Here is a 14,769-nt window from a genome sequence, read left to right on the forward strand (position 1 = left end):
GTATATAGGAAAAGTTAATCCGATATGGATTTTCTTTCTTAGATTTGTGGTTAATTTACCAACAACCTTTCTGATGGGTTGGCTATTTGTCTTCATAATGACAATTGAAATTGCTTTATGGACAGTTTACCATGGAAAAACATATTGATTGATGCTTTTTAAATATATATTTTAAATCCAATTGTTCTCCCTTCCTACCTCTCCCCCCATCACTAAGGCTTAGCTAGACAACCCACTGCATACTCCTTGTTCATGTGTATGTGGTTAATACAGTAATTTCTTTTAATGAAAACAAATAGAAAAATCCATAAAAAATATTTAAAAGGAAACGGAATTCTCAACTTACTCTGGACAAGCACTGTAGCAAATGAATAGGCCTCACCATATGGATTTTTAACTTCGAGACTGTATTCAGCAGAGTCTTCCAAGGAGCATCTGGAAGAAATGGTTTGTTTTTCCTTTTAAGTTTCAGTCTTTGATGCTCCCAGTCGAGGGTTAACTTTGAGTGGTGCATGTGAATATGGGTTGGTCATTAAGACCAGAATTAAAAGAGAAGGCTTGTTTTTTGCCAAGATTTTTGGGGGGGTGCAGGAGTGGGGCATTATTGACCCTTAGAAGTCAAATATATCGTTCTTTTGATATACAAGGAATTATGCACATAAGGTGAGATTCTCAGCATAAGGGCCTATGCATCACATTCATTCCACTGAAGATCTGGCCTAATATATATTACACATATATCTTGCAGGCTTTTTGTTTCTGTAGAAAGGTATTAGTCCATCTAGATTTGTATAGTGCCCTAAGTACACTTAATGCCAAATGATGAGTTATCCCTAATCTGGTGTATGGAACAAAGTAGAGTAATGAGAATCTGCAATAGATCATAGAGATTTTGCATCTACCTCCATTTATACAGGTTCAAACAAAATAAAATAATATTTAAAGCCCAGTGAGATATTAGAAGTGTTGGGTCAACCTCACAATGGGCAGAGATTTGATCCTGGTAAGTTCCTAGAACAAGGCAGTGGAGAATCAGACTCCTGGTGCATTTCCAGTCCTCCTCCAGCCCTCTTTGTTCTGCAGAACTGGCCTGGGAATCTCAGCAGACCAGGCCTTACTGCCATGAAGAAGGAGCTAAGTAGAAGGTCTGTACATTACCTATTGATGTCTAGTGTGAGCATGCCAAACTTGTTCTGGATCCTGTATTTCCCTGCTGGAGCCAGTCGGGGATCAATACGGACTCCATTTTTATACCTAGTTGAATATAAAAGTGACACACTGTTCAAGAGGGATGTTCTAGTCTAGACGAAAATTAATGGGTATATTTAACAGCTTGTTTTCAAAGTAACACCACCAGCCACACGTAGAGGCAGATTCTTCCATGGGGCACAGCAGAACAGGGAGTGGACAGCTGGTCACATCTTCCTGGTTCTCTGCCTCAGCACAAGTTAGAGCAGTCTTGGGCCTGCTTTACCTTGTTCCACCTGGCTATGGTTGCCTAGGGACCATATGCCAGCTGGGGATTGCCAGAGTGCATGGCTCTCCAACCACTCCTCCTGCCTGCCACTTCCTACCTCATATATACCCCTCCTGCTCTGAGGGTTGCAGGGAGGGAGGTATAAGAGCTGGCTTTTTTGGGTCTGACTAATGTGGACATCTGGCTCCCTTTGCGCTGCTGGAAAGGTGCAAAAGAACCAGAGTGGGTGAAGTTAATCTGCCCCCAAGCCCACCTGAAACTTTGACAGTGGAGGAGATTTTCCCCTCGTAAAGTCATTTGAAATTAATGTTTGACTATTTCAAGCATTTTCATTTGAGGACAGTCAATTTGACTGTCAAACTGAGCGAGAACCTCGGTGCACAGTGTGTGAAATGTTATTCCTGGCTTCCTTGTTGTTTCTGCTCGGCTGTTGTTAACAGTAAGTTCTGCAGACAAATCCCAAGCTATCTTGATGATATTTTCCATCCTGTGAGTTTGTAACTAAGCAAAGCTCAGTAAACAGAAAAGAGTCACTTCATATTTCTCAAATTTTAGGGGCCAGAGCAGTTTAATCCCAAGGCACGTATGGTATCCTGATGATTAGTCCAGTGTCTCTGCACCTGTCTAGTGCTTTGGAAAAATAGTCTTGTCGCTCTAAGATGCTGGCCAATGACCAAGATTCATGAGCACAAGCTGGAGATGGGGAGATTTAGCACAATGGCCACTCTCCAAAGCTAAGTTCTTTATCGGTACATAGGCTACACTGCTCTGACGGATGAGATAACTCTGGAGGGAGTGAATCAAAGAGGCCACATCCTGAAAAAGTTTGTATGGAACAGTCTTGAAGAGCAAATTTAAAGCCTGTTCATAAACCTCCCTGACGCTTTTAATGGGCGAGAGGAATTGAGGCATATCAGTTTCGGAGTCAGTTCCACCAATGTACAATTCTTCTTGTTTTGTTTGCCTATTTGTGTAACTCTAGTAGCTCTAGATGTGGATTGTAAGCTCTTTGGGGCAGGGACTTGTTCTGTGCTTGTACACCAGCACACTGGGGCTCCTAGGTGCTACTACAATACAAATAAATAATAAAATAACATTGCCTCATTTAGGCCTCTCTGGAGCTTTCTGTCCTACACTCTATATTGGATACAAGGATTTGCTACAGTTTATGGGAAGACTGATGTAAACTAAAAATGCCATCTCCCCCTTTGTGTAGCAGCCTATTTGCAGAATTCTCCCATTCTTGCCCCTCTACCAACCCCCTTGAACCCCTCCGATTCTATGACCATGTCAAAATAAAAGCAAGGATGATGTCCAGAGAGGAAGGAAGATTAGACACAACAGCTCCTGAACATACCAGGAGCTTCTTGAAATGGCCTGTGTCATCCTTTGCTACAGATGGATAAAGAAATAAATAATCCCTGATCAGAGGCAACAGAAGCACGTCTGTTTTCACGTCTATACAGCAACAATACCCTTCCTTGGAAGAAACATACCTCTTATCCTTGCTTACTCTGGAACAGCTGATGTTCTTCTACCATTACCCAGTTCTTTTGCTACATGGACTGTAGATATCTGGGCTAAGTCAACAACTAATTTGTCCCACTGGGATAAGATACTTGCTAGTGGACAAGAGCCACAGAGTTTTGGATCCAGATTCTTACTTCCCAGTCTGAGTGTGTTGATCTCTGAGGTTTGGGGCGGGTTTAATCTCTGCCAAAGAACCCAGACTTTTAGGATGTAGCCTGACCACAATCAAACTTGTTAGAGAGAGAGAGATGGTATCCCCAGCTGGAGCCCTCACCCCCTCCTATACCCTTGCCCCAGCCTGGAGCCCAATTCTGCACCCCAAACCCCTCATCTCCAGAGCCCATACCCGCATCTTGAGCCCTCACCGTTACTCCCCCCACATACACCAACCCCCTGCCCCAGCCCAGTAAAGATGAGCAAGTGAGTGAGGGTGAGGGACAGCGAGTGACGGAGGGAGGTGGGTGGAGTGGGCAGGGGCATGGCCTCTGGAAAAGGGCGGGGCAGGGGGCAGAGCACTGGTGTTTGGTTTTCTGCAAATAGAAAGTTAGAACATAAGAACATAAGAACGGCCATACCAGGTCAGAGCAAAGGTCCATCTAGCCCAGTATCTGTCTACCGACAGTGGCCAATGCCAGGTGTCCTCGAGGGAGTGAAGCTAACGGGCAATGATCAAGTGATCTCTCTCCTGCCATCCATCTCCACCCTCTGATGAACAGAGGGTAGGGACACCATTCTTTACCCTTCCTGGCTAATAGCCATTTATGGACTTAGCCACCATGAATTTATCCAGTTCCATTTTAAACATCATTATAGTCCCAGCCTTCACAACCTCCTCAGGTAAGGAGTTCCACAAGTTGACTGTGCGCTGTGTGAAGAAGAACTTCCTTTTATTTGTTTTAAACCTGCTACCTATTAATTTCATTTGGTGACCCCCTAGTTCTTGTATTATGGGAATAAATAAATAACTTTTCCTTATCCACTTTCTCTACTGAAAGGGAAAACTGAAGAGGCCTAGCCTCTTTAATCTTTCCTCGTATGGGACCCTTTCCAAACCCCTAATCATTTCAGTTGCCCTTTTCTGAACCTTTTCTAGTGCTAGAATAAATTTTTTGAGTTGGCAACCCTAGGTGGGGTCTGTCAACATCCCCAGCCATAAAACAAAATAACCTGGAATAGGTCTGCTCACGGCTATAGCAATTTCACAAGCCTCCAGGCTATCCAGTCCTACAGCCAATAACCTATTCTCCACTGAATTAAAGGCGGCTAATAATGTATATGCAAAAAACCCATGCAGCTGAACTAGCCCCACTATACATGCAATGGGTACTTGCAATGAATTAACTAAATATAAGAATACAAGTCTGTCTGAAGTCTAGTTTATCCAGAGAGGCCATTAGGATCAAATAAAACTTCCACTGAATTGTCAATATATTTTCCCCCTTTAATTTGTTGAGTGAATCTGGAGCTGGAGAGAGCAGCCACTTTGATAGTCCTGGAGGGTTTGGTTTTCTGATTATGCACAGAATTGATACAGAAGCAGGGCAAGTTCTCTATGCCCCATGTCACTGAAGTGTGAGTCAGCCCTGCCTCAGACAGCTCGTTGGGACAAAAACCACAACCATTCTCTCTCTCCAGGGTCCATTGGATCCTGGGCTTCTCTCTTGAGACTGCCAGTCAGAGGACTGGTTTCTACTGACTGCGCCAATGTTTTCAGACCTGGACACCTTGTTCAGTGGGAGCCACTCATTACACAGAGTCACCAGATGGTAACAACTTCCAGCCAATTGGGGAAGGGATTTGAAGCACTGACCCAGAACGGAAAGTGTTTTCTGTATTTTCCGAACACCGTGCTTCCCTCCCCCACGTCTTTTAGAGCTTTCTAACAAGACCTAGATGCTGCACTCCTGTTTGCTCCTCAAAGTGCATGCTTTGTAACCACAAAGTCAGCCCCAATCATCACTCCCAACTCACGCACCAGGTGACCTGTGGTGGAGGGGAAGCCAGAATGGTACATGTAAGCTTCACCCCCATTCTTTCCCAGACTGCATGAACTCTGAGCGGGATCCAGATCAAGGGGGGCCGGCTTGAAAGCAGCTCGATGTACTCCTTCTCCCGGCGGGCCTTCTCTAGAGCCTAGGGCAAGGATTGAATGGACAAGGACAACAGGATTAAGTTTCAATGATGGAGGTTCATTTGCAGAAGAGGCACTTGTAATGGCAACAGCCTTCTCCCATTTCAAAACAGCAGGCTGCTCCCACCCAGCAGAGGTCTTGGCTCTGAAGTTAATTGGAGTGGTTGTCAAAACAGAGCTGCACACCACTTTCATAGCTTCGCGCGGGTGAAAGTTTCCAACCCCAACGCTGGTGGCAGATGCCTTCTGTTAACAAGCTGAGAGCAAACTGTCCCAGAATATACACTTTCTTGAAGGGGCATGCAACTTCTGAAAGCCTTTCTCCTGGCTGGATTTAGTGACAGTAAAGAATTAAGGGCCGGATCCTCAGCTGGAATAATTCAGCATTACTCTGTTCATTTCAAAGGAGCATCACTAAGTTACCGAGGATCTTGCCTTGACTCTCTACTGAGAATCAGAGCAGGCAGAGAGAAACCTCAAAGCTGGCTTTTGGGCAGTTACTTAACCCCTTAATGTTAGAGAATGGTGGGGCTCTGTTAACTCCAAAGACAGCATCAATGGTGGAAATGGCAAGGAAATACAGGGCTACATTTTTCACTCCATTACCCACACAGCAATCACTCTGCTGGAGTGCCAGGCATGGATGTGGTGGCTGTATGGATGGTTCTGGCCTCAGCTAGCTTTGTAGTATTTTAACCTGGGTGGAACGAAAAGTAGATAGTTTCTGGGATAGATTTTGAATCACTCATCGTTTGTAAGAAAATGGCCAGAAATTCCCCCTCTTAGGACCATGAGGTTGCCCGACTGGATCATACCCATGGTCCATCAAGCCCAATGTCCTGTCTCAGGCAGTGGCCAGCCCTGGCTGCTTCATAGGAAGGTGTAGGAGCCCCTTCGCGACAGATGTTGGTAATCTGGTGCTACATTCAGGTTATGTCTACACTACAAATTACTTCGGTATAACTTACATCACTCAAGGGTGTGAATAATCCACACCTCTGAGCAATGTAGTTATACCGACCTAAGCGCTGGTGTAGACAATGCTATGTCAGAGGAGAACTTTTTCCACTAACTTAGCTACTGCCTCTCCTGGAGGGAGGAGTTATTAAGCCAATGGGAGAGCTCTCTCCTGGCGGCTTAGAGCATCGTCATCAGACACATGGGAGCTGCACCACTGTTAATGCTGTAGTGTAGACATAAGCTAGGTCTCATCCTGATCTCCAGTAGTTGTAGATCGGCTTAAGCCCTGAAGCAAAAGGTTAATAGCCCTTCCACATAATGTTTGTTAGCATTAACTGTTATAACTCTGGATATTCTTGCAATCCCTTTGCAACTCTGACCTTCTTTCGAAAGGCCTTCCGATCAGCCTTCACGCGCAGGAGCCTGCAGTTCCTAATGACCGCCTTCTCCAGCTTTTCCATTTCATTCCCAAACCGAACTCTCTTCTGACCCCGCTTCTCCAGCTCTATGATGGTAGTTTCTCTCCTCAGCTTGGATTCCCTGCAACAGCCAATGTTAATAAAACAGCCACATCTGGTGAAGTCCTTTGTGGGTTTTCATTGCAAAAACACTGGGCTAAATCTATGCAGGTCTATAAGGAAGGACACACCAGCACCCACTCAGAAGTGGGCACAAATGGGATATTGCTATTGTGAACACTAGAAACCAGACAATGCTGCCATGATGGGTTGTTGTGCACCATGGCACTAGGAGGGTGAGGGTTAGGAGTCATGTGTAGTGTCCCATAGAAATTCCCTGTTGTGGTCTCTGGAGCTGTGATTCTCTCTGGCTCTCTCCTTCCCAGACTAACTATGCTGCCTAGTCTCCTCTAAGTCCTGGCCTGGAGCAGCCAGCTGTAGGAGCGGCTGCTAATTGCAGAACAGAGTGGGCTCAGGAGTAAGGGCACAGTTAGCCTCAAAGCAAGTACTTATTTATTCTGCCATCTGCAGCAACACATTTCCATTAGCAATGAGCATTTTATGCTTGAAGACAGCAAGTGACCAGCATCCCAGCCTGGAGCAAAGTGGTGGGTCCACAATGTTCCGACAACAGATTTCCTTCAGAAAATGCTGATTCAATTAAATCAAAAGATTTCATGGGAACATCCTAATGGTGTCGAATTTTCAGCATGCAATTATTGAAACATTTTGTTTCGAGAAGGTTGCAACATTTAATTTAGACGTTATCATTTGGACTATTGGTATTGTGACATATTGACTGAGCAGAAATGGTAAAGTTCAAACCAAAGATTTTTACCCTATATAGCAACAAAACATGTTAGAATATTTTGTTTTGTGAAAAAATCCAAAATTTTGACCTTTTGTCCCAATTTGGGCTGCAACACGGGACAGAAATTGTGTTTTTCAGCTAGCTGTGCCCTGGGGGTGCATTGAGCTTTCCGATTGCATGGTACTTTGCCTAGTAATGACACGGATTCCCTTCCACTGGCTGAATCTGGCAGTGTATATACTGATGCTTCACATCTTCAGAACTCTTTGCAAACATACGCTAATTAACCCTCACCACCTCTCGGGTGGCTAGTAACTATTAACCCTATTGTAGAATGGGGAAACTGAGGCACAGAGCAGCTGAGTAACTTCCCCAAGGCTACATAGAAAACAAGTTGAATTAGAAGCCAGGAATTTTTGGCTTCTGGTCTTGAGTCAAGTAGACCAAGCAGCTGCAGTCCTCGCTCTTCTGAATTTCTGGTATGTTGCTAGGATTTGTCCCATAGTGTTTTCTTTCCAATGAGAGCTTTGGAGATAAAGAGCCTTTCTCAAACTTACTTTTACTTGCTAGGATGGAAAAATGAATGGGGTATATAGATAAACATGAATGCATGAGAATTTAGGAACTTGAGGCTAGGTCCAGCACCTAGAGGAAGTCACTGAGAGTTTTGCTATTAATCTCACTGAGGGAAGGAATGGGCTGCAGGTCTCTTAAAAATTCACCCAGGCACTATGAAAGATGCACAATGTGTCCCTTGACTCTATGGGTCCATCTCATAGCACTCTGCACTTCCCAACAAGGATCTCCAAATGCTTTTCCATGCATGCATGCATTGATTAATTAGACCTCATATCTCCCCTGGGAGATAGAGGAGGATTGTCATCATCAGTTTCGGGATGGGAAGCAGAGGCAGGGAGAAGTGAAGTGAAGTTTTCTGAGGTCATGCAGTCACTTACAGAGCTGGGGATAGAACCAAATAGCATTGGCTCCCAGGCTCCTTCTCTAACTAAAAGACACTATACCATATACACAAATTGCCTTGTCTGGGTAAATCTATGGTAGTAACATTACAAGGTCTATTTTTGGTTCAAATTAAGAATTATTGTAAATCTGTGCATCTTCTAGGTACATGTGATCTAAATCTAGCCCACTCTATACAACCGTAGTAGCAATATTCATGTCAGACCTACCATGATATTTCTGAGGTCAAGGCGAGGGCAGCTGCTATGGATAATTCTGAAATGGTGAAAGTCTCTTCTTCCTCACTTCAAGTGACAGACAAGAAAAAGAATTCAGATCATGTTGAATAGACTCATAAAGAACACGATCCCTGGAACTGTGAGCGTCCAGCAGAAAAGGTCACATTTCTAAAAGTGACTGATTTAGGAAACTAAGTCCCATTTTTAAAAGTGATTTAGGCACCTAAATATCTTTGAGGATCTGGGTCTTAGAAGCCTCATTGGAAGTCAATGAGAATTAGGCTTCTAGGCACCTAAGTCACGTAGACACTTTTGGAAATGTTACCCCAGTCTTCTTTGCTTGTCCCATATGACCATCCAACCATAGCCATTTTATGGAAATCACTTTCAGCCATGTCCAATCTGGGCTGGATTTACAGCAATGAATGAGAAGAGAAAGAGCCCTGGGCCCAGTTAACATAGGTGTTTAGGCTCCTAGCTCCCATTCATTTCAGTGGGAATTGGGTGGTGTAATACCTTTGAGAATCTGGGCCCCCATTGCACCAAACTCAAAGCACAAGAGAGTGGAGGACCATGCTGTAGAGTGAGTATATTGAGCAATAATTTGAACACTGAAGATCTGTTTCAATAGCCCCTAAGAGAAAGGCCAACAAAGGTATTTGCAGTCATTCCTCTTATAGTTTCTTCTTGGATGTTTAAAACTGAAATCTGGACCTTTATGGCCTTTTCCCTTATTGTAGGTGCACAGGCATATTATTGTAGGGTCTCTCACGTGGGTGAGGCTGTGCAGACACTAATTTCATATTGTAGAGCCACTACTTAGGGCTGGACTGCACTCATGGGTTTATTATTGTAGAGTTGCCTCTTTGGGCCATTGTCCACACATGCAATGGTTTATAATTGTAGGGATGGCTTATGAGATCTGGGACCAACAGATGGACTTGTTATTGTAGGGTGTCTCTTAACATCAGCTATTCTTCCCATAGATCTTCATCTACTTACTTACTTCATCTACCACTCTTCGATGGGTTGGGATGCAGTATTCATAGATTGGCACACACAGCACTTTAGGGCAGGCAGTAAAAAATCAGTTGCTTATGTGAAACCACAGGTCAGGTTAGGCAACATGGAATGTAGCTGAGTGTGTTGTATGAATAAGTGAACAAGGCATCCTCCTTATTTCATTTATTGATAACTCCTTGACTCACCACTAGTCCCTTGACTTGCCTAGGCCTGGCTGATTCACTTGGACCTGACTCACTTCATCATAAACTCTTTGACTCATCACTAGCCCCTTGACTCACCTGGACCTGAACTTTGCCTTTCTTGTGGTAGAGGTCATTTGCAAGCTGCGTTGTCTCTCCTCCTTTTGCTCCTCCTCGCTGCGATGAAACAGAGTCCGAGTTTCCATGCTGAGCACTCACAGAGGGATCTTACCTGCCAGTACAGAGTCAAATATGCCTTGAGCCCCCCTTTGAAATGGGCTATCTCTGACAGTCCAGGATAACCCTTCATTTGCACATACAAATAAGCACCTGTTGACCTCAATGACACCAGTCTCAGTTCTTTAAGGCAGCTAGTTATTTTCGGTTCCTAAGCATCCATTTGCTCGCAAATGAGGGATTCCCATTTTAAAAACTGGGACTAGCATCTGCCTTAAAAACAAAGCAGTGCAAAAAATATTTCTAAAAGATATTCTCTAGCTCAAACAGAAGTGCTGGACTTGATGCTGAAGTTACTGGGTGAGGTTCTCTGGCCTGTGTTATGCAAGAGATCAGAACAGCCGCTTCTGATCTTAACATCTGTGAACAATTTTGGTTCTATGTCTTGGTGAAATATGAAAATCAAAGAGCAGAGGGTCCCTCAAGAGCCTTTAAAAGTAATTGGAGTCAGGAGAAGAACAATAAATAGCTAAAATCCAGTCACTACATTGATTGTTCACTAAAGTCCGATTAAATCAAGTGGAGTCTTTCCATTGGCTTCCATGGGCATGGGATCAAGTTCCAAAATAGCATTCAGACACTACAAGGAGGAGTCTGGTATAAAACCTAGATGAGCCAGATAGGGTAGATGAGGTGGGATAAATTAAACTAAAATAGGTTTGATAGACAATCTTAAAACATTGAGGTCAATGTTAAAAAGTTAGCAGAGTTTTGGACTGGAATCCATATGGACTAAACCAAAATCTTTTTAAATCTGAGTGCACCTTAAAATGTGCTTTTATCTTAATTTAAAAAACTTAACTTTTTCATATTCATTAACTGTTCTCTGAGAATCACAGTCAGGTGGCGAGTGATGTAAGATGAACGGAATGTTGAGACACGAGTCAGGCCATCTGATTGGCCAAGTGGTGTCACCCTTTACGCTGAGGCTGAGAAGAGTTGGTGCTCCTGGTAGGGCCATCTTAGGAAAAGGCCATGGCATTGTAAACTCCTCACAGCTAATATCAGGAGGCTTTTTAAACAGCAGGGGGCTAGAAGGAGTGGGGAGGAAAGGCAGGTGGGTATGGAATGGTAGAAGAGAAGAAAGCAAAACCTGGCCACCTCCCCTTCTCCAAATCCATCCTGAACCAGCACTGTTGTTTTGTAGCCTTATTCTCTCTGGTAATCCCTCTTATGGGGAGAGATATACCATGAGGTCTGTTACTGCAATGCTCGTGCGCAAACCAGCTATATGGAAGAGACACATTTGTGTTGCTGGGAGTCCAAAGATAACTCTCCCGTTATTCCATTGGGCAGAGCCTGGGAGCTCATTTAATTCCCCTATTTCCCTGAAGAAGATTACGGAAGATCTGAGAGAGTCCTGCAGCAATCAAAGGGTTAAGTTTTGTCTAAAAAAAAAATCTCATGACTCAATAAACCACAGGATTTTCACTAAAACAGCTGAAGAATCCTCTCTTATTTGTTCTCTTTGCTGGAGGTGGAAATATGGGGGATGAAAAATGTGGCTACTGGCTCTGGTCCATTTCCTCCCATCGGCTGCCTAAAATGCTAAGCTATCCCTGCAGCCCCTCCTCCGGGAACATGCAGTGAGCTGTTTTTAAGTACTGAATAAATGTCTGGGGATTAAATGGAACCAACTTTTAAAAGGGTATCCCTCCCTAGCCCGCCCCACCTACAATCTTTTCAGAAACCCACTGCATTAAAGCAAACTGAAGTCCTCCAGAGTGGCCCTGATGTGACTAATACATGAAAACAAAATCAGTCTGGGTAACATACAAATTACAGGATTCTATGATTGGGTAGGAAAAGTCTTTGGTTATAAAAGATTTGGGGTAGATTTTTCAAACATGCTTAGGTGGATTTAGGAGCCTAAGTCCTATTTTCCAAAATGACTTAGACCTGTAGATACCTGAATCGGAATGATTTTCAATGAGGCTTAGGATCCTACGTGGCTTTGGAAAATGTTACCCTTGTTAATAATATTCCTTGAAAACCCATGCAGTTAAATCTGTCACTGACTCATTTCAATGGAAGGAATTTTTCCCTAGCTATTTTAGTTTGGCTTTTAGTTTATTGCAGTCTAGTCCTAAACCATTATTCAGCCAGGAAGATACAGTTTTTACTACAATTATGTTGCATTAGTCTAATTCTTTTAATAAGCTGTGTAAATGTTAATATAAGTAACCTGCTTAAAAATACCCAAGATGAAAATTTAATTGTTATAGTGAACTCAAAATATCCCAACATGCAACGTAAACTATAGAATTATCATATCACTGTTCCATCAGTAGAACACAGCTTTAGAAAAGTCTTCCCTAGACAGCAAAGGAAATATAAGGAAAAGAAAATAAGACCAACCTAATTCTTCAGAAAAATGCTTCTATGCTCTTTAAAATATGCTCTGAACTATATTTCAGCTGAAAAATAACTACCAGGCATCGGATATGTGTTTCCATAGTCTACACATAAATATTGTTTCATGTTTGCTTTTATTTTAGTTTAGTTTTTTTCCTTGATCGTTTTGAACTAATATTCAGTGCTCTGCAACCTAAGGTCTGCTATAGAGAGACAGAGCTTTGTTCTGTTAAAACATAATGTCAGCTGAATTGCAGCTGACTGCTTTCCAGTCCAAAATGTAATGATCTATTTAGAAAAAAAATACAACTGAATGGCTTCTTGCTGGAAAAACAGTCTCACAAGGAAAAGACTGGTGGGGGAGGAAACATAGCAACTCTTTCAGGCAAGAGAAACTCAAGAAGCATGAATTATCTCCATGTGCAAGTTCAATGAACACTTGCAATAGCTGATGCCGCTATAAAAGTCTTATAAGTCTTGTATAAACTGTAGCCTACTTACAGATAAGCCAGATTCACCCAGAGCAGCACCAGAGAGAGTGGCTGTCCACAAGAAATTAAAGGACACAGGACCGTTTCCTTTTCCCTGCTGATGACATTAAGAATGACTGTTCCCAAAAGAATGTGCCCTATGGGTAAGTGCCCACCCTGGAGTCTTAAATATAGCATCGTGCCATAGCATTGCAATGACAATGGGGAAAACTATCCATGGTTTACAATGTTTGAACAGTTTGCTGCACTGGCAGCTACTTGCAAAACCTTTTCTAGGTCAGGCAAATTAATGCTGTTGTTAAAATGGTACAACGGGGGAGAGATGCTGCCAGATCTAAGGGCATGGGAGCATAGAATTACCCATTGCTGATTTACATTGGGCAGAATTTCACAAAGCCTCTGAAATGAATTGAGAACACTTTAATCTCCCCTCCAGGATCCCCCATGTGTTGGTGGACAGCTGCTGAATAACAGAGTGAACCAGTTACTTTGATACCTCTTTAGTGAATGCCAGTTCCAGCCAATTTGCATCAAAATCTCATTGGATCAGGAGCTGATGGCAAATCAGTGTTTTGATTGGCTTACAGCTGTCTCCATTTGTGGAATATATTACATAGTTCATTTATCTGATACTTTCACAGTTACTGGAAAATTGAGGCCTGCCTCATCAGCAGAAATGATTGATTTTACTTAAAAGTCTGTCTATGTTGCAATAAGGACAAACTGCTGCCACCCATGCGAGGGATTGGCTTTTTATTCTGTGGTCTCAGGTCCTGCTACGAAAAAAGAGATGCAGCTCTGAGAGTGGCTGGCTTAGGGGGCTGCAGGAGTAGATTGTCAGTCAGGCACTTCCCAGCTGAATCCAATTGCATCCGTGTAGCACTGCTCAAAGCAGCGAGAGTTGTGAATTGGCAGAGCGCTGCCATGTACTGCCGCAGCATTCGCCAGCTGAGCTTGTGCACTGTACATCCAGAGAATGGAGCTACGGGCACATATTTTGAGTAGAGCCTCTCAAAGCGAGCTTTGTTATAGGGGTTTCTTCAGATTCTTAATGGGAGCCTAGAGCTTTCCGTATTTCACAACAATTTTAGACAAGCTCAGTGAATGCTGGTGCTCTTCAGAGGCCAGGCCAGTGCCAGCCATTCAGATCTTGGCTCAGCTGGAAGTCATGCTTTGACTTTATTAATTTGCAAAGACACGAACGTGCTTGAGCAGTGGAAATGTTCTGATCCCATGGAGGTGAATAGCCCTGCCCCGCACCAAATTGCGGATGCCTTTCAAGTTCTCTCATGTAGTTCTCCCACTGCACCCATTTGAGCTGCCCTGAAGCAACCCATTCTTGGCCCCTTCTGAGTAAACACCTCCACACAGGGAGGCCAGGATTAAGATCATTAAGCTTATTTTACTGGATCTCCTAGGCCTGCAGAGATAGCAAATCACAGTGTTTTCCTCTGGGTCGTTGCACTCGGCCTGCATTCCTGAAGTTTGGAGCTTTCCAGCTGCTGTTTTAGTTAGTCTTTCCCAAGGTGCCGCTGCTTAAATAAACCTGAGTCGAAAATGTCTCCATTTTACTTCTCTTCAAACGTGACCCCTTGAAAAGTTTAAGCAAACAAAGAGCACACAAGAGATAAGCACCCAGTGCTTCATCTCCTGCTTTAGGAACACATTTTAGGCTGCATTGGTGACAATCTGTTGTAAGCTGTGCCCAGGGTGGCTGGCACAGGGAGTGGCTATGTGACAGCTCCCTAGATATAGCTGAGAAGATAAAGAGTGTAATGCCTTTCTGTAGGGTTACAGATGGCACCTGCCATGCTGATGTCACTAAGACAACTGGCATGACAAGGCTCATCTGTCACTAACATGACATCTGGCTGAGAATAAGCGAGGCCTTTGTTGTAAGGCAACTCCAACTTTT

The 14,769-nt window shown here is 43.5% G+C and overlaps 1 protein-coding gene across 1 annotated transcript in view; it reads right to left on the minus strand.

Moving 5' to 3' along the window:
• MYOM3 (myomesin 3) overlaps positions 1–12,970 on the minus strand; it is a 57,085-nt gene extending 44,115 nt beyond the window's left edge. The window contains exons 1-7 of the mRNA XM_030539207.1: positions 12,865–12,970; positions 9,871–10,003; positions 8,558–8,632; positions 6,479–6,638; positions 4,983–5,140; positions 1,159–1,254; positions 347–435 (exon numbers count right to left, since the gene is read on the minus strand). Coding sequence (XP_030395067.1) covers positions 347–435; positions 1,159–1,254; positions 4,983–5,140; positions 6,479–6,638; positions 8,558–8,632; positions 9,871–9,977 — 685 coding nt within the window. The 5' untranslated portion in view covers positions 9,978–10,003; positions 12,865–12,970. The remainder of the gene's footprint in view (positions 1–346; positions 436–1,158; positions 1,255–4,982; positions 5,141–6,478; positions 6,639–8,557; positions 8,633–9,870; positions 10,004–12,864) is intronic.
• Positions 12,971–14,769: the final 1,799 nt, after the last annotated feature.

Source organism: Gopherus evgoodei, chromosome 20, assembly GCF_007399415.2.
Source record: "Gopherus evgoodei ecotype Sinaloan lineage chromosome 20, rGopEvg1_v1.p, whole genome shotgun sequence".
NCBI lineage: Eukaryota > Metazoa > Chordata > Testudines > Testudinidae > Gopherus > Gopherus evgoodei.